Source organism: Pseudophryne corroboree, chromosome 3, assembly GCF_028390025.1.
Source record: "Pseudophryne corroboree isolate aPseCor3 chromosome 3, aPseCor3.hap2, whole genome shotgun sequence".
Taxonomy (NCBI): domain Eukaryota; kingdom Metazoa; phylum Chordata; class Amphibia; order Anura; family Myobatrachidae; genus Pseudophryne; species Pseudophryne corroboree.
This window is the reverse complement of record NC_086446.1, coordinates 671,370,596-671,397,321: the sequence shown is the minus strand read 5'-3', so window position 1 is coordinate 671,397,321 and position 26,726 is coordinate 671,370,596. Positions and strand designations below refer to the sequence as shown.

At 44.9% G+C, this 26,726-nt stretch overlaps 2 protein-coding genes across 3 annotated transcripts in view; one reads left to right on the top strand and one right to left on the bottom strand.

Annotated features, from left to right (window-relative positions):
• POLL (DNA polymerase lambda) overlaps positions 1-2,431 on the bottom strand; it is a 36,654-nt gene extending 34,223 nt beyond the window's left edge. The window contains exon 1 of the mRNA XM_063961885.1: positions 2,305-2,431. The gene's annotated coding sequence lies outside the window, so the exon portion shown is untranslated. The remainder of the gene's footprint in view (positions 1-2,304) is intronic.
• Positions 2,432-2,451: 20 nt separating this feature from the next.
• DPCD (deleted in primary ciliary dyskinesia homolog (mouse)) overlaps positions 2,452-26,726 on the top strand; it is a 53,502-nt gene continuing 29,227 nt past the window's right edge. The window contains exons 1-4 of one of the 2 annotated variants that reach the window (XM_063961886.1): positions 2,452-2,672; positions 5,307-5,387; positions 16,249-16,373; positions 17,967-18,100. In XM_063961886.1, coding sequence (XP_063817956.1) covers positions 2,594-2,672; positions 5,307-5,387; positions 16,249-16,373; positions 17,967-18,100 — 419 coding nt within the window. In that variant the 5' untranslated portion in view covers positions 2,452-2,593. Of the gene's footprint in view, positions 2,686-5,306; positions 5,388-16,248; positions 16,374-17,966; positions 18,101-26,726 lie in introns of both variants that reach the window. The other variant, XM_063961887.1, reaches the window with a different exon arrangement.

Sequence of the window (26,726 nt, the reverse complement as noted above, 5' to 3'; positions counted from 1 at the left end):
TGTCGACCGACTAAGGTAAACGGGCGTTTTAAAACCCCTGACGGTGTTTTTGAGACGTCTGGACCGGTACTAATTGTTTGTCGGACGTCTCATGTCGTCAACCGACCTTGCAGCGTGTTGACATTATCACGTAATTCCCTAAATAAGCCATCCATTCCGGTGTCGACTCCCTAGAGAGTGACATCACCATTACAGGCAATTGCTCCGCCTCCTCACCAACATCGTCCTCATACATGTCGACACACACGTACCGACACACAGCACACACACAGGGAATGCTCTGATAGAGGACAGGACCCACTAGCCCTTTGGAGAGACAGAGGGAGAGTTTGCCAGCACACACCAAAAAACGCTATAATTATATAGGGACAACCTTATATAAGTGTTTTCCCTTATAGCATCTTTTTATATATTTCTAACGCCAAATTAGTGCCCCCCCTCTCTGTTTTAACCCTGTTTCTGTAGTGCAGTGCAGGGGAGAGCCTGGGAGCCTTCCCTCCAGCCTTTCTGTGAGGGAAAATGGCGCTGTGTGCTGAGGAGATAGGCCCCGCCCCTTTTTCGGTGGGCTCGTCTCCCGCTCTTCAACGGATTCTGGCAGGGGTTAAATATCTCCATATAGCCCCCGGAGGCTATATGTGAGGTATTTTTTGCCAAAAAATAGGTTTACATTGCCTCCCAGGGCGCCCCCCTCCCAGCGCCCTGCACCCTCAGTGACTGCCGTGTGAAGTGTGCTGAGAGCAATGGCGCACAGCTGCAGTGCTGTGCGCTACCTTAAGAAGACTGAGGAGTCTTCTGCCGCCGATTCTGGACCTTCTTCTCTTTTCAGCATCTGCAAGGGGGCCCGCGGCGAGGCTCCGGTGACCATCCAGGCTGTACCTGTGATCGTCCCTCTGGAGCTAATGTCCAGTAGCCAAAGAAGCCAATCCATCCTGCACGCAGGTGAGTTCACTTCTTCTCCCCTAAGTCCCTCGTTGCAGTGATCCTGTTGCCAGCAGGACTCACTGTAAAATAAAAAACCTAAGCTAAACTTTTCTAAGCAGCTCTTTAGGAGAGCCACCTAGATTGCACCCTTCTCGGCCGGGCACAAAAATCTAACTGAGGCTTGGAGGAGGGTCATAGGGGGAGGAGCCAGTGCACACCACCTGATCCTAAAGCTTTACTTTTTGTGCCCTGTCTCCTGCGGAGCCGCTATTCCCCATGGTCCTTTCAGGAACCCCAGCATCCACTAGGACGATAGAGAAAGACTAGTGCTAAGATTCAATGACGGGATCAGTATGATTTACCTACAATCAAAATACCAACGGTCAAAATACCGACAACAATTGACCGATGGTCAAAATACCACCGTTTCAAATGTCAACATGGTCAAAATACCGACATTTAAGATGCTGATAGGTCAAAAAGTCAACAATTTAAAAAGAAAAAATTGTTGTGTATGTCGACATGGACACCGTATAAGTGTACCGCTGCGTTCGCCATGCTTCGGGCACACTATAATATTCCCCCTCCACGTCCACTGAGATGGTAAAGTATGAACAAGTCGGTTTCAATTAAAAAATCATGAAAAACTCATGTTGATTGTTTGACCTGTCGACATTTTAAATGTTGGTATTGTGACCGTGTCAACATTTGTAAAGTCAGAATTTTGACCATAGGCCAATTGTTGTCGGTCTTTTGATAGTAGGTAAATTGACTGCATCCCATGCATATACATAGTTGCCAGAATTTTAAAACAATTCCAGCTAGACTTTAAAGCAGAGCTGACACTTACGCCATCAAGCAGTACACCGTCCTGGCAGACGGCAGAGAACTACAGTTCCTATGTTTCCATTTCTACCCATCTATAACAGGTTGTGGGGGATTTTTTGTCTTTTATTTTATTTTTGCCTTTTATACACCCTTCCAAATAACACTGCTGTAAAGAGGTAAGACTGGATGATAAGAAATAAAAAATAATTTTATTGTGTTGCTGTTCAAAAAACATTCCCATAGAGACCCCCTAGAGAAGCTGGGGCTGAAACTTAAGACAAGGGGCAGCTAAGCACATGCATTGCCAATTGTTGGGGGAACTACAGATCCCACACTGCATGCCAGCCCAAAGCATGCTGGGTCTATTAGGGATTGCCACTAGCACTACTGTACCAACAGACCTGTGGCTCTGCGGGTGGGGCGGACTACATGTCCCAGTATGCCAGGCATGACAAGCAGAGGAAGAAGCAGAGAACCTGTGTATGAAGCTCTGTAGGACACCTAGATGGGAACATAAGACGATTCGGTACAACCGATTCGGTATACTCTGCTTACCCCACTATGACTTGTTATTACAGCAGGTCGGCAGCAGGGATTACTGAGGTCACTGCCGCTTCCGGGCAACCCGGATGTGGTGCTGGCACCGGTCCTGCAGTGAGGGCAGCAGTGTTCTCAGTATCAGTATTATTATTGCTGCACACGGCTGGGCTGTCTGTCAGCTGCTGATAAGCACGGTGCTGTGCATTGCCAGGTGTAGGCCTGGGTATACGCTGCCATAGTAACAGGCGACGGTTTTTGGTGGTTGTTATGGTGACCGACTGGTTGCTATAGGGACGTGTAGTTTATGCCATTAGTAAAGATGGCGGCGCAGCAGTGGCTGGAGAGTCTGAGAGCTGCTAAGAAGACCTGTCTCCTGCAAGACGGTGATTGTCACATGTATTATTTTATTTTTGCTTTCTATAGCTTCATATGCAGCCTTACATGTGTGCTTCATATATACTCATATGTGACCTTACATGTGTGTTTCCCATATCCTATCTAGCCTTACATGTGTGCTTCCCATATCCTCATATGCAGCCTTTCATGTGTGCTTCCTATATCCTCATATGTGACCTTACATGTGTATTTCCCATATCCTCATATGTAATTTTACATGTATGCTTCCCATATCCTCATATGCGGCCTTACACGTGTGCTTTCCATATCCTATGTATCTTTGTGTGCTTCCCATATCCTCATATGCGGCCTTACACGTGTGCTTCCCATATCCTGTGTATCTATGTGTGCTTCCCATATCCTCATATGCAGCCTTACATGTGTGCTTCACATATCCTCATGTGACCTTACATGTCTGCTTCCCATATCCTCATGTGACCTTACATGTCTGCTTCCCATATCCTCATGTGACCTTACATCATACTTGCCTACCTGACCCTCTCCATGAGGGAGAAAATGCTCTGTTCCTGGACTTTCCTGGTAATGTATGATTGCCATCACCTGTGGTGAAACACCTTTCTTATCAATTACCTAGCTCACCACAGGTGATGGCAATCATACATTACCAGGAAAGTCCAGGAACAGAGCATTTTCTCCCTCATGGAGAGGGTCAGGTAGGCAAGTATGCCTTACATGGGTGCTTCCCATGTCCTCATATGTGACCTTACATGTGTTCTTCCCATAACTTTACAGTAACCTTTACATATATGCTTCCCAGAACTCATATGTAACTTTTCATGTGTGCTTTCCATAACCTCACATGTAACCTTATATTGCCATAACTTTATATGTAATATTACATGCATACTTCCATAATCTCATATGTATCCTTCCCATATCTTTATATGTAACCATACATGTATATTTCCTATAACTGTCTCATCATGGAGCCTCTGTGTAAAAACACTGCAAGGCTGCAAGCTAACCATTGCTCCACTGTGCTGCAAAGCACTTAAATAAGAATCCTCACTATTTCCCTTGACTTATCCATTCAGGGAAATAGAAAGAATGGTTAGACCAGCCATATAAAAACGGACACCTATGAAATGTGCATACTGCATGCTTCATGGATGTATTCTATGTGCCTACAGATAGCAGCCTTACAAACCTGCAGCATGCATCAGAACTAAACACTAGTGTGTGCATGTGTCTGGTCTTAAGTGTTCTATTGCTTTGTCATTTAAATCTTGGCACAGAAATCATCAGGGCTTGATTTTTATTTTATTTTTTTAAATGACACATTGACTAGGATTTAGTACCGCAGCATGGCAGAGGCAACAGTACATGTAATGGGCCCTACACACTTTGCGATCCACTGCCGAGCTGCCCGACGGCAGCTATAGCCGACCCGGCGGCGGGGGGCAGTGACGGGGTAAAGTGAAGTTTTTTCACTCCCCCGTCACCCGGCTTCATAGCAGTGCAGGCAAATATGGACGAGATCGTCCATAAGTGGGGTGTGCTACTGCGCAGTCTTCAACAAAATGGCTCCTTAAGGGATGCTTTATTACCATACCAAGATGGCCACCAATAGTGTATTTGCGCTTGTGTTGCGCCATCTTGCCCATGTATATTAGCGACGGGGTGAAGGACCACTACCCTGAGGTTACCAGCTGATGAGCTGTCTGCAACCCAGCTCCACTATAGGCTTTGTTCAATTGCTGAACCAATATCTGTAACAATGAGTACAGCTGTACATCCACTTCTACAAAAAAACTACAGAGCCTGGTTAAGCTACTGTACCTGAGTGGTCATTGCCTACACAACGTTTCCGCTGGTGTGTACAGTACTCTGCTTACCATCAAGATTGTGCACACATTCAGTAAGGACCTTTTTGTACCAACTAGAAGTACTGTTGGATGGTATGTCTAGCTCACTATGTTATTCAGATGGGTTTTGGGGGCAGTCAAGCACCTTTAAAATATGTTTCACTGGGATCTTGGCACGTTCCCAGGGTGCCTTAAATAGGGCTACTTATTGGGTGTAAGGCAACAGTGGGTACGCACAATCCCGATTTCCAACATTGTTAGTACTCTATCCTCCTCCCTTTAAATTTGAGATTTTTCACAATGTACATTTGGCCCTGGTACTACATTGAATTTAAACAACGTATCTTATTTTGCAATTTGCATTGTAAAAATATTTCACATACATATGAACCAATTTAAATGCTGCTGTGCGTTTTATATGTATAGTATTTGGTTTAAAGTAAATGATTTGCTATTTAACCATTTGTTGGCACTTCACAAGTAGACGTGGATGTGACCAGTCACAATGGCAGGTATACATGTCTTCTAAGCTAATTCAGCAACATATGTGAGAGTATGTGTTCCCAGAACTGCTATAGAGCATACTTTAAGTGAGACCTATTTCTCCATCTGGGAAGTGTTGCACACCAGAAAGATAGGCTGGTGAGGCACACAGCTGAGAATATGACTCAAACTGTATGCTCTAGTTGGGAATTATCTGCATATGTTGTCATGCATTGTACTATTGGGTTCATAAGGCTTTTTTTTTTTTTTTTTTAAGCCATCTTTTCCTAATCCTTATTTCTTTATTTCTAGACAGAAGAAAGGTACATTATCTATTTTCAGATGGCAAGGAAATGGCCGAGGAATATGATCACAAGACAAATGAACTTTTGGGTAAGTAAAGTATACATGGTATCCGTAGTAGATTTTACTTATGTTCTGCAGGGCTACAACCTCCCCAGTAAAATCTGCCTGAGCCAGCAAGTGCAGTGCACTGGCAGAAGCTCCCATTGGAAACCCTCCCTGCTAATCACACGCTGGACAGGCTGTCCAAGGAGGAGGTACTTTCTTCCCCTGGGACTGCCAGTGCAGACTGTAATTAGGAGAAAGAGCTTCCAATGGGAAGCCTCTGCGCTGCTAATTTGTCAGCCTTACCTGGCTTATAGAGGCTTCAGCTGATGCATTCTATAGAAGCCTTTTTGTTATTTTATCTGCATAGGTGTATTGCACGTACACATACCTCCCAAAGTTTTGTCGCGGCTGCGCTCGACAAGGGTGTGAAGCTTCGTCAGAAGGGGACGGGGGCCTCATAACATGACACCCATTTTTCTGTCATTTTGGGGGCGAGCCCAGCTGGGCAGCCCGCGCCTCACTCCCTGCACCGTTTAGACGCACGGCACCTAGGGGGTCATTCTGACCTGATCGCTCGCCGCAGTTCATCGCAGCGCAGCGATCAGGTCAGAACTGTGCATGGGCCGGCGCTACAGTGCCCAGGCGCATGGCTGACAGCCGACGGCTGTCGTTGCATAGCGATTGCCTCTGCCTGATAGACAGATAAAGGCGGTCGCTGGGCGGGAGGGGGCAGCACGGCCGTGTTTGCCTGCCGTTCTGCAGCCACTGCGACCCGGGCAGCGACGAGTAACTCCCGGCCAGCCGCAGGTGCTGCACTGGCTGGGAGTTGCTCTTCAAGTACAAAAGCATCGCCGCTGTGCGATGTTTTTGTACTTGTGGGGGGGGGGGGGCACCCTGACATGCGGGGCGGACTAGCTCTGTGCTGGGCGTCCCCCCGCGTGTAAGTGATCATAGCTGTGCTAAATTTAGCACAGCTACGATCAGGTCGGAATGACCCTCATAATTCAGTGATCACCTGCTACTTTAGCTGTCAACCACTTAAAATCCACTCATTTTAGTGGTTCAAATGGGGCAACGTGAAGGGCCTTTAGGACTAAACGTAAGTCCCAAGGCACTGTAGGAGGAACAAAAGGAGGTTGAAAGTGCAGCATTCCCTGGAAAAAAGTGCGCACATCCTGTAGGTTAGCAATTTTCTTTTGAAACCATACAGTCAGTCAATGCTGACACTTGCACTCTCAAGGAAGCCACCCTTAGATCTTTGTCCATTCCTAACTGAAGGAATGCTAGGACTCTGAAAACTCTGAAAAACCTAGGATCAAATTTCTGGTCACTGCACCATTAAATAGGCTTGCCATATTCAGTGATAAATGCGAGCTGAGGAAGGTTTCCTTGCTCTGAGCATTGTTTGAATTACCTGTTGTGTGAATCCTCTTGCTTTCAGGATGGAAGTCTCATGAACCAAGCCATCAAAGACAGTCGATCCAGGTGCTTGTGATAGCAAGGACCCTGAGACAAAAGATCTGGACGTTGAGGGAGTAGGAATGGAGCATCCATCGACAACCTCTGCAGATCTGTGTACCAATGTCTTCTGGGCCAAGCCAGAGCTATTAGTATCACGGCGCCCCTTCCTTGTTTTGCCTTTGGCATCACCCTGGGTAACAGGGTGTTTGGTGGAAAAACACATGCCAGACGAAAGTCCCATCTCACTGACAGGGCAAGATCACTTTGGGATCCTTTGTTCTTGACCCGTATGTGGGAACTTTGTTGTTTTGACGGGACGCCATGAGATCTATCTCCTGTAACCCCCACTTGACTAACATAATTTGGAAGACCTCGGGGTGTAAAGCCTATTCGTTTGCATGAATGTCGTGTTGACTGAGAAAATCCGCTTCTGAGTTTAGGACTCCCGGAATGAACACTGCAGACAAGGCTGTATGATGAAGTTCTGCCCACTTTAATGTGTGAATTACCTCCTTCATTGCGTTTTGGCTGCGAGTTCCTCCCTCATGGTTGAGGTGCGCTACTGCCGTTGCATTGTCCGAGCGTATTTGGACTGGTTTCCCCTGAAGGATGTCCTTTGCCCGAATAAGTGCCATATATATGGCCCGAAGTTCAAATATATTTATTGGCAGGCAACTCTCTTCCTTGGTCCACTGCCCCTGGAAGCAACTCCTTCTGTTGTCAGAATTTCCCAATCTGATATCCAAAAGGGTGATTTCCCAATCTTATATCCAAAAGGGTCTCCCTTTGTCCAGATGGGATGTCTGCAGCCACCAGGCTAATGACCTTCTTACTTTCAGAGGAAGGGCTATGGGGGGTAATTCCGAGTTGATTGCAGCAGCAAATTTGTTAGCAGTTGGGCAAAACCATTTGCACTGCAGGTGTGGCAGATATAACATTTGCAGAGAGAGTTAGATTTGGGTGGGGTGTGTTCAAACTGAAATCTAAATTGCAGTGTAAAAATAAAGCAGCCAGTATTTACCATGCACAGAAACAAAATAACCCACCCAAATCTAACTCTCTCTACAAATGTTATATCTGCCCCCCCTGCAGTGCACATGGTTTTGCCCAACTGCTAACAAATTTGATGCTGCGATCAACTTGGAATTACCCCCATAGTCTGTGTTTTTATTGTCTGATGACAACCATTCTATTTGGAAAGGATCAGATGTTGCAGAGGCCTCGAGTGGAACTGAGCATACTCCACCATGTCGAATGTCGACACCATCGATCTCATCACACGCATTGCTACCTGAATGGATACACTTTGACTGTGTAGCAGCTCATGAATCCTTGACTGAATTTTGGATAGTTTGTTCAGAGGTAAAATTACTCTGAAGACTTGAATCCAACACAGCCCCCAAGTGAGTCATCCGTTGTGACGGAACCAGGGATGACTTTTGCCAATTTATGAGCCAACCCTGTCTCTGCAAACAAACTATTGTCTGCCGCAGATGACACAGAAGCAATTCCTGAGATTGTGCCAGGATTAATAAACCGTCGAGGTATGGCAAAATCCTTATCCCCTGCTGACGGAGATAAGATGCCATTACCACCCTAATTTTGGTGAACACTCTGGGAGCTGTGGCCAGTCCAAATGGTTGGGCCTGAAACTGAAAATGTTGCTGGAGGATAGAAAACCTGAGATAGCGCTGATGGGACAGTGCTATAGGAACATGAAGGTAAGCATCCTGGATATCCGGGGATACCATAAAATCCTCCGGCTCCATGGCCAAAATAATGGAACGTAAAGTCTCCATATGAAATCGAGGCACCCAAATGTAGTTGTTCAGCACTTTGCGATTGAGTATGAGCCGGAACAACCCATTTGGCTTCTGGACTAGAAACAGGTTGGAATAAAAACCTTGCCCTCGTTGTGCAGGAGGAACTGGAATTATCACTCCTGATTTAAGCAACTTCTGAATTACCTCTTGTAAAGCCCTGGCCTTCGTTTCCACTGAAGACGGTCTGGTACAAATAAACCTTTGAGGAGGGTGTTTCTTGAAAGCAAACGCATATCCGTGAGATAATGCTTCTTGCACCTAGGCATCAGTGGTAGACTGCTGCCAGATCTGTGCAAATTGAAGAAGTCGGCCTCCCACCCTTGGGTCCCCCAGGTGGAGGCCCGTACCATCAGGCTGATGGTTTATCTTCTGACTTGGAACCCGGCCCTCTGGTGCGCCCAATGCTTTTTAGTCTTACGAGACTTGTCAGATTGAGACTGTTTGCCATAACCCTTTCCTTTTGCTTTTCCTTGAGTCTGAAAGGGCCTAAAAGCTGGAAATCTAGGCTTGGATTTGTGTGTGGAAGGAAACTTCACTTTCTTGGAGTCTGCTTCTGACGCCAAAATACTGTTTAATTCTTTACCAAAAAGAATATCTCCAGTAAAAGGCAAAGACTCCAGAACCTACTTAGATTCTGAGTCAGCTTTCCACGTACGTAGCCAAGCCGCTCTGCGAGCTGCTACTGCTGAAGCTGATGCCTGAGAGGCAATTGTACCCATATGCAAGGCTGCTTCTTCTATAAAAATAGCTGCCTGTTTGATATGTGCAATATGGGATTTTTGCTCTCGAGATGCCATTGAAAGGTCATCCTCCAATGCATCAGCCCAGGCTGCCACTGCTTTTGCCACCCAAGCTGAAGCCATGGCTGGTCTTATGATTGCCCCAGATAACGAGAAAATGGTTTTCAGAAAACCATCTATTTTCCTATCCATGACGTCATTTAATGATGTTGAAGGCAGAGGGAAGGTTGATTTTCGCACCAATTGGATGACATGCTTATCTACTTTGGGAGCCACCTCCCTTTTTAAACAGCCCCAGCCGGAAGAGGATAATGGGAATTCCATTTCCTTGGAATTCTAAACTTCTTACTGGGTGTAACCCAAGCCTCTTGCATAATTTCCGTCAGTTGTTCTGACCCAGGAAACTCAGTCATGGGGGCGACCAAGGGAGCGTCTTACTCCCCACTGCTGACATCAACCCTAGGGATCGCGGCCTCTGAAGCCTATGATCCCTGAGGCCTAGCGCTGTTGCACCCGAGGTGGCAGCTGTGTCAGCGACAGTTCGGTAGTCTCCATCCCGAAACAGTGCGTCTGTGTCTCACGTTTCCCCTACTAAGCGGAACCGATGCCTTACCTTCTCCATGTGCTCCGGCCACAGCCTGGTAACGTCTGCTGGACTTGCTAGTACATTCTACACAGACGCCCACCGAAAAACAGCACTGTACACGTGTGTAAGCATTGTAGCGACCCAGTGGGGAGTTGTTGGAGGGCCTCTTTCTAAGGTACGTATAAGACACTTTTTAGAAAGATCGCTCAAAAAATATAGTAAGACTATAAAAGTAAAATAAAAAAGCAAAAAGCTTATGGCTGCAACAAACCAGCTGCCCATTGACAATGGTCCGGCTCCTGCCGCACTAAACAAAAAAACTGAATAGCCTGAGCCAGGAGGCGGGGATATAGGGATGGGCCCATTGCATTCTGGGAGGCTGAAAGCTTTGATCGTTTGGTGCCAATCCGCTGTCGCTACCTCATATCCCAATATTATCCTGTGGATAACCTGTGGATCCTGCAGGAGAAATAAAAAAATGTTTTTAAAGAACTTCATACAAAGGTTTTCATTAAACTTAAATAACAGACAGAATATTGTGAGATGGGTGACACAATGGGTAGCATTGCTGCTTCTTAGGCTTACTTCTGACCATAGTGTTTTTTAATAGAGTTTGTATTTTCTCCCAATGACTGTGTCCCTTCTTGTACAGATTTTTAATGCTTATTACACCCAGACCTTCAGCTAATTATGCGTTGAGTAGAATAATGTTAATAATTAGGATAGTCGGATATGTTCTGTTAAAGGGAGCATGCATATTAAATCAAAATTATTAACAAGCAACATACAAATAAAACAAAGTTACATTTATCATTTGTTACATATATTTAGCTTCTACATGTCTTCGTGCAGTTCATCGAAAAGAGCCATCTTCTATGTAGGCATTAGTATTAATGAGCATGAATGAGATTGTATCAGGGAAGGTTCCCGCTATATTCTTGAGAAGCTTATTTAGCATCATTAGGATCAGACAATTTTGGAATTAAAAGAACTGGACACCGTTGTGTCCTAAAGTTTACAAACACCATAAAAAGTCCATTGTATACTTACTTTTATATCTCAACTATGGGAAAACAGATCTAAGAACCGAAACCCATTACTTTATCCAATTTATTTGGGTTCCTCATGATATAGTAAAATAAGAATTGCAAGAAGATATTAGGTGGAAAAAGGGGGGCTATAATGAGAAAATAAGGACACATGGGATCATTAGGCTTCATGAAACAATAGGATCCCTTTCTGCTTAAAGCAGTGTCACCTGATTACCTCTGGACCACACACATCAACAGTTACTTAGCTCTGTACCTTAGAATAGTTACCCGCTGGCATTAGGATAGTTACCCACCGGCATTTGAAAAATAAATACCTGACATGCAGTGGTAATTGGCAATTGTGGTCAAGGAGGGTCTGTGGAGGAAAAGCAATATAAATGTCATTCCAGGTTCCAAGCGTAAAATGGTATGTGGTCATTGGAACCAATAGTGTCCATCCACATACTAAGTGTTCACTCTATGTTTCTTTTGGGCAGGGTGCTGATCTGTGATGATAGCATATTTATATTTTGAAGGACCACATGTTACTGGCGTCTCTGAAGCTGAAATGTACAGTAGTGCATATTCTGCATTATTAGCAACATGGCTAGCCAGGAATTGGAAACCAGCTAACTCCTGGACCCGGAACTTGTTTTGAAACTAAACACATTGGCTGAAAAGAGTAGCCCAGTGGTTAGGATAATTGAAATACAGAAAGCTCATATTACCCTAAAATGGCAAGTGTGCTGTGTTACCTATGAATGCTGTTTAAGCAGTGGATGCTGAAGAATGTACATGGTGTTGTAAGGCTACAGCCTGAAGTAATGTTTCTGCATCCCCTCCTGTGAAATTGTAATGTTAGGAGGCAAAGAAGGGGTGCACTGTATCCCATTTTAGTGCATTTACCGGACATTGGCTCTGAAATACAACAAGGTTATTACTGATAAAACTCACACTAATTTTACTTAGAGGCAATCAGGCGCACTTATTACCAACTTTAAATAACCTGGATAAGGAAGATCTACAATGCTGCTCCCAATGAATAATCTGCAATTATTCAAACCGAACAAGAAATTACAATAATGTATACATACATGTGTACACAGGGAGCGCTAAATATTCATAATTATCTAATTTATTTAGACAATAAAAAATAGAATGACAATGCACAATTTAATAATAATAAGATATATCAATTAAAAAATTAAAAACCATATCAAATGGACATCTCTCGTGGAAATAAACAACTCAGTTGCTGGTGTTAAAGGGTCCAGATTAGGCTATTTAGCCAATAATTACTGAGCAAGTCCAGAATCCTAGTGTATCGTTAATGTCACCAGCAAGTAGCTTTTAACTGTTAAAAGATGTACTGTAGCAGTCCAATGCCACTTAAATTTAAGCTCACCGCTGTTGGAAGTGTTTCCAAACTCCCATCTATTGCTGTTCAGCGGTGTCCCCGTCTCCCCTGCAGGCTTACCAGTGTGCGCTGATGAACCGTGGCTGCACAGCCGGACGTCTCCGGCAGTGATGTGGAGCCTGATTTGCAGACTAGGGGAGAGAGCTGGATGCAGGCAGCACGGAGCAAAGTGGTGACGGATAGATATAAATTGATTTCCACAGAGAAATTGTAGGTTCCTTGACGCGTTTCTCCGCTATAGGTAGAGTAGCGGTTTCATCAGAAGGTATACTCAATGTCCACTTTGGAAGATATTTATACAGTGGCCATCCAATCAAAAGGCATTGTCCATTAAATAACAGGTGTAGAATAAACAGGTAATTACTTTGGTGCCTTATCCAGGATTTTGAAACACAATCAGTGTAAATAGAAATAAAACAACCTTTTTTTATCATCAATCAAAAAGTCTCCTTATAAGGAGCTCCATTAAATTAAAAAAGAAAGACTGTTTAAGATATTAAGAGCATAAAAATATATATTAATATTCTATATATGGCATCGATCCGGAACATTGCGCAATATACTTCAAAGGCAACCTAATATGATCATTTTGATCCAAGAGCTCTGATAGTCTGGTGTGCTAATGCTGGAGAGCACCAATCTAGACAGATCAACCTCATAACTTCGATTCCCATGACATTTTCTTAAAAATAAATGTGGGTAATTATTTTTTATTTTTTGGTTTACTTATCTTATTATTTTGTTAACCCAAAAATTACTTCCGAGGAAAAAGAAAATATGAAAAGACTTTCTAATTGGCTACATTATTTATACCAGTTTGTGTTGTGAAGCAGACATAGCATAACTTAACATTGCACAATATAACCAAGTATATTTTCCTGTTGACCAAGCATTCCAATAGCTTAATGGGCTAATTCAAGAGAGCACCAAAGTAGATGACTCAACCCCACAGGTTTGACTCGCATATATACATTTTCCCAAAAATCGATACATACATATAAAATTGATATTTTGTTAATACCATATATTACATAGGATATAAGGAAAAATTAAAACAGGAAATTATGGGAGGAACCTCTAGTTAGATTTGTTACACCATTCTAGGTTTTGATGCAGATATATCTTAAATTACATATATAGAGATATAATGAGGTAAATAGGTTTCCCAGATTATCGGGAGTTTAAAAGACAGAGAAGGAGAAAGAGCTTACTACTACTCCAATTTTAAAGTGATGCAAGGATTATTTGTACTAAGGAGAACTAATTACATTGCATATGGTATATGAATGCCATTTGTAGACATATGTATGTGTGTGTGTGTATGTAAGGCACAACTGTCGCCAAAAACACACACACACACACACACACACACACACACACACACACACACATACACATACACACATATGACCATGACCAAACATGGAGGAGGAAGGTTGGCTAACTCTCGATGGAATCTAATGAAGCAAAAATAAAAAAAAGTGGCATTGGACTGCTACAGTACATCTTTTAACAGTTAAAAGCTACTTGCTGGTGACATTAACGATACACTAGGATTCTGGACTTGCTCAGTAATTATTGGCTAAATAGCCTAATCTGGACCCTTTAACACCAGCAACTGAGTTGTTTATTTCCACGAGAGATGTCCATTTGATATGGTTTTTAATTTTTTAATTGATATATCTTATTATTATTAAATTGTGCATTGTCATTCTATTTTTTATTGTCTAAATAAATTAGATAATTATGAAGGTTATTAATGGTTGTTGGCAGCATCCAATACTCCACAGTGACCACAGCAGAGCTCACCTGGGTGCTGATGTCCAAGTATTGGATCTTGTAGAAGTCCAATACTCCACAGTGACCGCAGCAGAGCTCACCTGGGTGCTGATGTCCAAGTATTGGATCTTGTAGAAGTCCAGCAAGGCTAATGGGTTGTCTAACGCCTGGTCACTGGTCTTGAAGCAGCGGCCAAGAAGCGAGCTCTCAAACATGGACAGCGTGTGATCTTCGGGGCAGATGAATGAGTCCCAGTCAGCATTACACTGCTAAAACAGGCTAAGAGGAACATGATGTACCCCTTTACATACTTTTAAAAGCATTTTACTAGTATGGGAATGTTTAATTCGCTTTCTTCAAAATGTCAGTGAAAGGTACGCTTTATATTGACCGTAGAAGGAAAATATCAAGCAGCGTAACTTCAGAGCAAGTTTCCGATGAGAGAACTTATTTATAAATGACTTTGGCTTATACGCAGGACCTGTATTCCTTATAACAATCCTAGAAAATGTTACAAGATATTATTATATTACACTTATTATATATTACACTTATTATATCTGTTTATAATGTTGCAGAATGGATTATATACCGTAAGTGCTTACATTACCAGTTTACCCTGCAGTTCCTTCAACAATTTGCTGACTTTATACTCAGTGTGTTTTGTGATGTTCAGTATATGGAGAGTTAATGTGGTTCCACACAGATAATGCTGCATGTGATTATCCCTACACATTAAGCTTAGACTCTCAAACAGACTGTAAATTATTACATCCCTCTTAGTGAGCGTATCTAGTAGAATCTTAAATTGGCAATCTTAGGTTACATGCATATAGTGATTTTTGTATCCGTCTGGTCCATGGATGAGTGATGGTTATACGCACAGAGATCACATCTCGTGACCATATATATGGGAGCTATACAGGGTGGATGTTGGAGAAGGGATGTTAAAAGAAGCGCATACGGGTATCATTCCGAGTTGATCACTAGCTGCCGTTGTTCGCAGCGCAGCGATCAGGCTAAAAATCGGCACTTCTGCGCATTCTGCGGCTCAATGCGCACGCGCGACGTACTTTCACAAAAGCCGATGCAGTTTTACACAAGGTCTAGCGACGCTTTTCAGTCGCACTGCTGGCCGCAGAGTGATTGACAGGAAGTGGGTGTTTCTGGGAGGTAACTGACCGTTTTCGGGGAGTGTGTGTAAAAACGCAGGCGTGTCAGATAAAAACGCCGGAGTGGCTGGGGAAACGTAGGCGTGGCTGGCTGAACGCAGGGCGTGTTCGTGTCGGCAAAACAGGGACTAAATAGTCTGAAGTGATCGCTAGCTAGGAGTAAGTCTGGAGCTGCTCAGAAACTGCACAATCTTTTTTTTTTTTAGCAGCGCTGCGATCCTTTCATTCACACTTCTGCTAAGCTAACATACACTCCCAGAGGGCGGCGGCTTAGCGTTTGCACTGCTGCTAAAAGCAGCTAGCGAGCGATCAACTCGGAATGAGGGCCACTGTACCTTCTCCAGTCCCTGTTCATATATATGCCTCTGTAAAACAGGCAAAGGTGAATCTTGCCGGCTCTGCGTAGAAAGCAATGCTCCCTATATAGGGGCTCATCTCTTCTCTGTTTAAAAATAAAATAAAATGACCTTGCACATAAACAGCGCCATTAATTAAGAACACAAAAAAAATCAAAACTATTTTATTTTCATTTGAATAACTTTTGAATTGTTTAACACTTCAATATGAATTTCTGAGATTTGCATTTTGTTACCATTGCAGTGAATTAATAATAATAATAATAATAATTTTATTTATATAGCGCTCTTGCTCCAACAGGACTCAATTAAGTTGCAGTATTTACTAGTAGGAGTGTTTTGGCTTTTCAGAACACCTGTTGCATTCACTCTTAAAAACTAGGCACACATGGATGATCAGAAGATAAAGTGCGTTAGAATATTGGCAACACAGAGTATTATGTATCCACCAAGCCCTATGTGTCCAGTCCATGTGTAGGAAATAGTTTAGTACAGTCAGCACATAGATAATTCTCTGGTACTGTTATACTTTTTCTAGTTCGTAAATGGAGACAGAAGTCAGCCCTGGGAGCTTATGGTCAATGGGAGATTGAAGTTGGAGAGACACCTCTTCCTGTCATAGGAGCTCTACAGCCCGATTTCTTGAAGGAAAACAGTTCCAATGTGAGTACTAATGACATGACTACAAATTATTACTGCACACCCTCGCTGCCATGTTCTTTCTAAGAGGTCAGATACTACTGTCAAAAATCATTTTGGCGTAAGAAGAGAATCATTGATGGTATGTTTGAAAGCTATATCCTCCAAATGAGTAGAGTGCAGTTTATTAAGAAGTGTGAAACACTGTCATAGGTTATAGTAGTGTGCATGTGTGTGTTCGCTACTAAATATGGACGTAAAATATGCACCTGCCAAATCCTGACTATAATGTTTGCCCAGTGCTAGACCTTGCTTGGAGATATTCCATTAAGTGCTATGACGGTGTGTTGTCGCAACCCCTACTGGCGACTGAGGCGCTTCATGGCCACATGTTCGTGAGAGGCACAGAATGAAATAGCTGTATTCTAATGAACATTGGTATCACTCACAAAGTGGCTACTGCCATAGTCTGCAGCTGGCAAGTATGTGGCACGGTGCCAGACACAATAAAACTTCATTTAGTTGATACTATTTTGACAGTACTGTTCGAGCTGTGATTAACCATGTGATAGTGGCATAAACATATACTGTATAAAACTGTGATGTATTACAGTAAGTGTAAGGATCCTAAGTTAGTGAAATGGATAAGAACCTGGTTGCAGGATAGGAAACAGACAGTTGTAGTAAATGGAGTGCAATCTATGGAGGGAAATGTTACCAGTGGAGTACCCCAGGGATCTGTACTTGGTCCAGTTCTCTTTAATATCTTTGTTGGTGACATTGCAGATGGTATTGAAGGGAAGATATGCCTTTTTGCAGATGATACAAAGATATGCAACAGGGTAGACACACCGGGAGGGGTCAAACAAATGATTGATGACCTAGGTAGGCTTGAGAAATGGTCAAGAACGTGGCAACTACAGTTTAATGCTAAAAAATGCAAAATCATGCACTTGGGTCTCAAAAACCCAAAGGCTAAGTATAGTATCAAGGGTACTATAATGGAAACTACTGAGGAGGAAAGAGATTTAGGAGTCACTATTTCAAGTGACTTGAAGGCAGGAAAGCAATGCAACAAAGCAATGAGAAAGGCAAGTCAGATGCTTGGTTGCATAGGGAGAGGAATCAGTAGCAGGAAAAAAGAAGTGATAATGCCACTGTATAGGTCATTGGTACGGCCCCATCTGGAATACTGTGTCCAGTTCTGGAGACCCTATCTCCAGAAGGATATAAATACATTAGAGAGTGTACAAAGAAGGGCAACTAAAATGGTGCATGGCCTACATCACAAAACTTACCCGGAAAGGCTAAAAGATCTTAACAAAAAATTACTTCACAGAAAGGGTAGTGGATAAGTGGAATAGCCTCCCATCAGAGGTGGTAGAGGCTAAGACTGTAGGGCAATTTAAACATGCTTGGGACAGGCATATGAATATCCTTACAAAGAATCAAGATTAAAAAAGGGTTGAGATTGCCTAAAGGATAAAATAAAAAAGGGGCAGACTAGATGGGCCAAGTGGTTCTTATCTGCCGTCAAATTCTATGTTTCTATGTTTCTATGTTTAAGTTTATTAAAACATCCAAACTGGTTGACTACACATTTCTTTTCTTTTCCAGCCTGTTTTTATACGGAAGGATACAAAAAACAGTTTTCAGTGGAGAATTCGTAATCTTCCTTACCCAAAGGATGTATATAGTGTCTCAGTAGACAATACTGAGCGTTACTGTGTTGTACGAACAACCAACAAAAAGTGAGTAGGCCCTTTTGCTTTCTTCCTTCAAGATACTCTCCTGTGCTCTGTGTCACCAAGAGGTTGCTAAAGCCTGTATGATATTTGCCCTCATTCCGAGTTGCTCGCTCGCTAGCTGCTTTTAGCAGCATTGCACACGCTAGGCCGCCGCCCTTTGGGAGTGTATCTTAGCTTAGCAGAATAGCGAATGAAAGATTAGCAGAACTGCTACTAAATAATTTCCTGCAGTTTCTGAGTAGCTCCAGACCTACTCCTAGATTGCGATCACCTCAGTCCGTTTAGTTCCTGGTTTGACATCACAAACACGCCCTGCGTTTGGCCAGCCACTCCCCCGTTTCCCCAGCCACTCCTGCGTTTTTACCTGGCACATCTGCGTTTTTTAGCACACTCCCTGAAAACGGCCAGTTTCCGCCCAGAAACACCCACTTCCTGTCAATCACACACGATCACTCAAGCGATGAAAAAACGTTGCTTGAGCTTGTGTAAATCTACTAAGTTTTGTGTTAAATAACTTAGCGCATGCGCGCTGTGTACCATGCGCATGCACATTTCCCACCTAATCCCCGCTAATCGAGCGAACAACTCGGAATGACCACCTTTGTTCTGTATAAAGTGTTCATCATTTCTAGCCCTGAAGAGAGAGAATTATTGCATATTCATGACAATTTGTAGTCTATGTGCTATAGAGGAAGCATAGTATTGCTTCCAGAAAGTGATTATTCAATTATTTTGTTTGTAAAATGCTTAGTGTAAGAGTCCGTAAAGTGAACATGCTACAAATACCATTCACAAATTTATACGTAAAAAGTCTCCATATCCATCCTGGTCTCAGAGATCCAATATCCAATGTACAGTATAGGTGAGGAGACAGAATCCGAGTCGCTGAAAGTGACAAGGGGGCAGAGCACTGGGGACGTGAAGTGTGCTAGGGAAGAACAGTTGAATGGTGAACTCGGAAATATAAATGGTGCAGGGTTGGAAATGAATGGATTAAGAGTAGGGCTAGTACGATTTAATGAAAAGGTATTTTTTAAGGGTGTGTTCAAACCTGGGTAGTCTGATTGGGCAAAGGAGTGAGTTCCAAAGGATGGGGACATGTCTATCAAAATATTCTAGGTGAGCATGAGAGGAAGTGGCCAGGGAGGAGGGGAGGTGTTGGTCAGAGAAGGAGCGGAGAGGGCGGGACAGAGTGTGGACAGAGATGTAGGGAGGGGTGGACTGGTTAAAGGCTCTGTAGGTGAGGTTGATAAGATTGAACTGCATTCTGAGAGAAGTTGTGAGCCAGTGAAGCAGGTTGCAGGTGGAGGAGGTATTAACCATATGGTGGGAAACAAAAATTAGATGAGCGGCAGCATTTAGAATAGATTGAAGTGAGAAGAAGCATGATAGAAGGAGGCTACATAGGAGAAGGTTGCAGTAGTTAATGCCGCAAATGATGAGAGTATGAAAAGTTTTGGTGGCATCAGGTGTAAATAAGTGTCAGCTTCTTGTGATGTTCTGGGACTGGAAGTGGCAAGATTGTGAGATAGCTTGAATGTGGAGGGTGAATGAGAGAGCAGACTCAAGGATGACACAGCCAACAGACTTTGGAGACAGAAGAGAGGGTGATGTTAGAGAGAGGGAGAGGAAGTGGCATTCTGGAAGGGGGAAAAACAATCCGTTTGATTTGGTCCATGTTGAGTTTCAGGAGGCACTGGATTATCCAGGAGGAGATGGCAGACAGGCAATTGGAGGTGTGGGCAAGGATAAAGGGAGGGAAGTCAGGGGAGTTTGTGTCATCAGTGTGTAGATAGTATGATGCTGAAAGAGCTGATGAGGTGTCAAGGGAGTTGGTGTAGAGGGGGGAAAAAGAAGGGGACCGAGGACGGACCCTTTGGAGACACTTACTGCTGTGGTTGGCAAAGTCCAGAGGAAAGAGGAAGTAGGGCAATTGATGGATGAGGAGGCAGAGGATGAAGTTGAAAGTAGCAAAGAAGCGGCGAGGGTTGGAGGACCAAGCAGAGATGAGAGTTTTGAAGAAAATTGTTTGGTGTGAGACAGCAGGCCTGTAGGAAGGGAGCATGTATTTGAAATGGAGGTGGTCAGCTTGAACACATGATTCCCTCCAGTACCATTCAGCAGTGCGGCAGCATTTCTGAAGGTAACAAGTAAATTTAGAGTGCTAGGGTGGGGGAACAGAACCACAAAGCCTAAGAGTAACATTGAGATATTTAACATTTACTGTGCAGAGTAGACTATTCTTTATAGGATGTAATTTTTGACTAAAGGTGGCTAAAATAGTCTGACGGCAATGGAATTACTAACTGGAAGTACGTCATATGTATGAATGATCAGTGGCGTATCTATAATGGGTGCAGTGTGTGCCCCATTATACTGCGCCCATTTCTTCTATATACTTACCTTTCTGGTGTCCGGGTGTGGGTCCCCTCCTCTCCAGAGTCCTGCAGCCGACAGCCTCAACAGCGCTGTTGGCGCACTGTCTGAGCACTAGAGACTCTGGCACAATGCCAGAGTCTATAGTGCATGCACAGGTCTCCGAAAAAATGGCCGCCGTGAATATGTGTATGACAAAAAGAGTGAACATCACCTCTAGGTCCAGGCTATGAACACTATATAGGATTGTCCGCTTTTTTAATTAATTTTAGCTTTTCATTTTTTCTCATACTATAGGTTGTTTTGTGGCTTAAAACATTCAACGTGGAGGATATTGGTTTTGTTATTAGATTTGTTGCTTTTGTATTGTTATAATCTTTTTTTTTTATTGTATTAGCAAAATTCTGTCTAGAAATGCACATCCTCACAGTACCACATATGGTAGGCCACAGGATGTCCCAGTAAAAGGTATAGTAGAAGACTTACAGTAGGTTGCCAGAAGATAAAAATCCTTGTACAGTAGGAAAACAAGCTGTGAACCCCTCCTCCCCAAATTTAAGCACCCTTTATAGTCCTTTATCTAATTTACATTCGTTTGTCCTGCAGTATAAAATATAGGTTTTGGATGTTGGTAAAAACATTGATTTCCCCACCTCCTCCTATTCAGTGAAAGTTTTATATGACTGCAAACAATGTCATCCTAAGTTCTTGAAACAGCAAAACCACACCTAATTCTCCTACAGATCATTATCTTCTTTTCACTACCACTCTGGGTGGCAAACAAATATGGCTGCCAGAAACAGGCCGCTGGCCTCAAGAAGGAGGCGGAGGATGTCACAGTGCACAGAGAAGACACTATTAAAACACATTCAGGCATATTTAATTATCCATGGGGCTTACCGTGGGCTTATTGCAGTGCCCTCCTGAGGTGCGAACAGAAATCCACTGTAAGTAGTGCATTTTGCCCTTACAGTGAGCACATTAACCCATAGCTCCAGGCACTTAACCCAGAAACTCTGGGTTAATGCGCGTTAACCCGTGGAGTTACTTCAGGGGAAATGGGCTTAAAATTTAATAGCTTCAGGCGTAAAAGCTCAAGGCTATCCTCCCACGATAAATCTCACAGATAATTGAATATGCCCCTTTGACTGCCAAAACTATGACTGCGGAAAAATCTGCAGATTTACTGTATCTATCAGTAATTGCAATTATACATGTGCAGAGAGAGTTAGATTTGGGTGGGGTGTGTTCAGACTGAAATCTAAATTACAGTGAAAAATAAAGCTGTAAAAAATATAAATGTATTTGCTCCACTTTCATGGCAATATGGTATGTTCCAGACACAAAGTTGTTTGCTTTTAATAATTTAGTTACAAACATGGATCAGACCCAATGTTTCTTTCCTGGGTAAATACTATCATTACGTATAGGGGGAGGGGGGGAAGGGAAGAGGGTACACGGACGGACGGCCCCGTTCCCCCTCTGACAGGACATTGAGCTCCAGAGGGTCCTATTCGCAAGCCCCACCACGGCGAGCGTGCGGTGCTGCAGCATGCCGCCACCCCTAACAAAGCCAGAAGTAAGAAGAATGGTGAGGAGGTGGCCTGGGTCCCGGTTAGCGGGTCGCCGGCTGTAATGGCGGCATCAGGGTATGGAGCGCAGCACAGACATGCAGGCTGCGTCTCCGGGGCTCAGTACATGCTATATGTGTGTATGTTTCCCCTGTGAGGGGCGAGCTGAGCTTTTTTAACAGACCTTACACTGGCAAACGGCTTACAGGGATTCTAACCCGCTGTTAAGCTTCACAGAACACCTCAGCCAGTATAAAAATAACCCGGAAGCCATGCGCCATTACGGGGGCGGGGCTTCACTATGAGCGGACCCAGCAGCTCACCAGCGCCATTTTCCCTCTGCAGCTTACACTGACAGGACTCACAGGGAAGTGCACTCATCCACCAAGACACCAAGTCTCCTCAGCGGTACCAGGGGGTCATAGTAATGGCGGGGAGCGGTGTTAAAATACTAAGCCCTATTAAGGAACTTAGTTTGCGATCCAGCTGAGCTTGGCTTTGGCTAATAGGGCATGGTGTGGCTGGCTCCATCTTCTCTGTGTCTCCAGGCGGGCTCTGTGTGGGTTAACTGTCACCTTTACTGTGTGTGAGTGTGTGTGTGTTCCTTCACATAACATGTCAAGGGAGTGTGTTTCCTGCACAGCAGAGTGTCTGCCTTCGCCGGAGGAATCACTACCGTGTACCCAAGATAGTACACATTCTCAGGCTAGTGGGTCCGAACCCGCATGGTTGGATTCCCTTAAAGGGATGATCTCAAATATTTCTAATAAATTATCACATAATGAGAAAGAGACACAATACTTAAGACAGTCTGTGGATGACCTGATGACTAGAGATTCAGTTCACATTCCAGTGTCTCAAACACCTGCCATTTGTCCACAAAAGCGTACTCTGGCACAAATCCTGCAGGCTGACACTGACGATGACATATCAGATGCGGAGGAGGGTGAAGTGGACGCCAGTGGGGGGGATGCAGCACTGTCACAAGGCATACAGGCCCTGATAGAAGCTATTAGAGAAGTCCTGCACATTCCTGACAAGGTGGCGGAGGTGGATGAGGAATCTTATTTTAATGTAAAAAATAAATCCTCTGCTACTTTCCCTGCATATAAGGAGTTAAATTCCCTGTTTGAAGAAACTTGGGTTAATCCTGACAAGAAGTTTCACATCCCTAAAATGTTACTCGCATCCTTCCCATTTCCTCAGGATTATAGGAAAAAGTGGGAAAATCCACCGATTTGTTGACGCATCAGTATCTAGGTTGTCACATATGATAGTCTTACCTGTCCCTGGGGCAGCCTCCTTAAAGGACATGGCTGACCGCAAGATTGAGACAACTCTCAAATACCTGTACACAGCTGCTGGGGTAGCCCAAAGACCCACTATTGCTTGTGCATGGATCAATAGGGCCATTGCAAAATGGTCAGGTAGTCTAATTGACGGGTTAGATTCCTTATCCAGGGTGTAGATAGTTTTACTCCTAAAGCATATTCAGGACTCTGCTAATTTTATGGTGGAGGCCATAAAGGAAATTTGGTTTGCTCAATGCACTCACCACTGCCATGGCGGTGTCAGCACGCAGAGGCTTGTGGCTACGCCAGTGGACTGCGGATGCGGATTCCAGGAAAGGCGTGGAAGCTTACCATTCACAGGTGAGGCCCTTTTTGGAGATGAGCTGGATACGTGGATATCCAAGGCTACGGTGGGTAAGCCTACATACCTTCCTTCCGCAGCACCCCCAGCTAGGAAAACCTATTCTGCTCCAACTCTGCAGTCCTTTCGGACAGCAAAATTAAAAAGTAAAACCAAAGGTTCTTCTACAACCTTCAAAGGCAATAGAGGTAAACCCAGAAAACCAGCTACTGCAGGTTCACAGGAACAGACCTCCAGTTCTGCTTCCACAAAGCCTTCAGCATGACAGTGGACCACACTGGAAGACAGGCGGGTGGGAGCATGATTAAGATATTTCAGTCACGGGGGGGCGTGGCCTGACCTGCAGCCTGTGTGGACGTGCCTGCAAGAGCTCCTGCTGGCCCTGCACTTAAAGGGCATATTTACCGGACCTCCCACGCTGATTTATACCCACTGGCGAGTGCCCACCGTGCCCAGCACCCGAGGAGGCGGGAGAGGTGCCCCCTGGCACTGTTTCATTGTTGAGGCCTCCGCTCCGTCCCGGGACCGGGACCTCGAGTTTGGGGTCTACCCGGGAGCGAGCTCCGGGACCGGAACGCGGCCGCGCCGGGTCCCCTGGCGGCTCCCCCGCACAAGTAAGCAGGCTCATTTAAGCCCCTCTCTTGCCCCAGACCATCGGGGACGGCGGGGCGGATCAGACTCCCGCTCCCTGCCCTCCGGAGCCGCGGCTGCGGCCTTTTCCCGACTGCACACACTCCGGCGGCGGCCATCTTGCTACACCCGGCCCGCCGGTCACCTGCACACCCCTGCCCCTACGAGCCGGCCCTGCCTCCCCTGAGACCCCTTCTATTATAAATACTCCCTCAGCAGGGAGAGAGGGGGGTCTGCTGCCACTTTTGAAGCCCCAGGGAGTAGAGGCCTACATCAGCACCAGGATCCGGGGCCTAGAGTAGCTGCGAGCACCTGCTGCGGAGCCCTGCCAGTGTGGAGGCCTGTTGGAGCCAACTATCGCCCCCAGCAGCTGTGGATAGCCTGGTCACCTCTCTGTGCCCCCCCCTTCACACTCCCCGACCAGGCGCAATACCGTGGAGGCATCCCAGGAGGGGTGAGTGTTGGTCCAGGAGGGCACTGCTTGCCTGACACCTACGACATTGAGCTATCAGCTGTTGTCTTTATACCTGGCTCCCCCCTCTCCCTTGCTCGCTGGAGACCTGCCCTTCGGCACCGCTGGAGGGTTATGACCGGTCGCCGGACCTCTGCTGATGCCGTTCTTTTGATGTAGTCCAGAACGTTCATACACCACCACCTTTGAACCCTCTGCTTACCTAACCTCCATCATATAGTCTCCGGGACTTATCGCTTCAGAATGGCGCCGAAAAAGGTTAAAGCGGTGCTTCCTCCTAGAGTATCTTTGCCGTCTCAGAAAGCAGCCTCTGCCCCCTCTACGGCACGGAAGTCCCCAATAGCCACCTCCGCGTCAGACCCTCCCTGCAGACCTGCTTCTGTTCCGGGGTTCGACCCAGACTCTGACGCCCCTCTCACGGTCAAAACCCTGTATCAGGCTCTAACAGCATTTAAAACAGAGCTGACTCAGGATCTCACATCGGCCGTCCGAGAGGTCAAGACAGAACTGCATGCTATAGGGGAACGCACAGACCATCTGGAACGGAAAGTCGAGGAATTGGTCTCGTCCCATAATGACCTCATAGCGGCCCATGATCAACAGCAGAATGACCTGGAGGCATTCAAACTCAAGATGGCGGATATCGAGGACAGATCTCGGCGCAATAATATCAAGATCCGAGGCATTCCCGACTCCGTGCAAAACTCCGAGCTAGAAGACTACGCCACCGCGCTATTTAGGAAGCTCTTGCCCAGGGCTGACCCCAGAGAGCTGCTTATAGACAGGATTCACAGACTGCCTAAACCACGCTCTGTCCCTCCCTCGCTTCCACGAGATACGCTCATGAGAGTGCACTTCTTCACGACGAAAGAACGCATTCTAAAGGCGGCAAGGGATGCGGATTCTACCACGCTTGGTGGATTACAGCTCTTTCCGGATTTCTCGGCTTTGACTTTGGCCAAAAGACGTTCGTTTCTTCCTGTTACCCTGGCGCTTCGTGATCAAGAGATTAATTATAGATGGGGCTTTCCGGTGAAGCTCATCGTCTTCTATGACAACAAATCCTACACGGTCGCCTCACTGGACGCTGGAGTCAAGCTGCTATCGGAGTGGGATATTGCTGTCGAGCTGCCGCCTGGAGCCAAGAAACAGTCAACCCCCCAATCGGAGTGGATCGTCGCCTAAAGTCGTCATTGTAAACTTGGGTCTTGAATGTGGACGTTATGATGTTCTGTTCTAATAGATAGGCCTTGGCCTTTCGTCTAGATGCGGACACGTGAGTTACTACGTTAGTAGTTGTAATGTTGGAGTCCCGGCTCCGTGCCCATACTTTAGTTTATTAGTGTGTGCATATATGTTATCTGTGGTCCTTACATGGTTGGTAGGAATATTTGCATTTGTACATGTCTCTTTTTTCTTCTTCTCTTTCCCCTTATCTAGGTTCATTGGTGGTGGTGGCGTTAGGCCACATGTTCCCCCTCGTTAATGTACTACTGCATTTTTTTGTTTTCCTTGCAGTAGTTACACCGACCCGATGTACTGGGTCGTTTCGGTTTGTTCTCACCCTTTCTTCCTTCGTTATTCCCTCCCCCCCCCCCTCTCACGACACTCTAACTAATGGTATGAGACAAAATAACTTCATACTTGTATACAGAAATATCTCACTACTCATGGCGCGTTTTAGACCGCCTAGATGATCCAGGTTCTGTCCATGAACGTTAAGGGGTTAAACTCCCCTAATAAGCGAAGGTTAGCATTGGACTATTTTGCTAGGCACAAGACAGATGTTATTGCGCTGCAGGAGACGCACTTTTCGTCCTTAGCCCCCCCTACGTTTAAAGACCACAGGTTCCCTATTGGCTATTTTGCAAACGGCCCCTTTAAGAGGAATGGTGTAGCTATATTGTTTAAAAACTCTGTTTCCTTC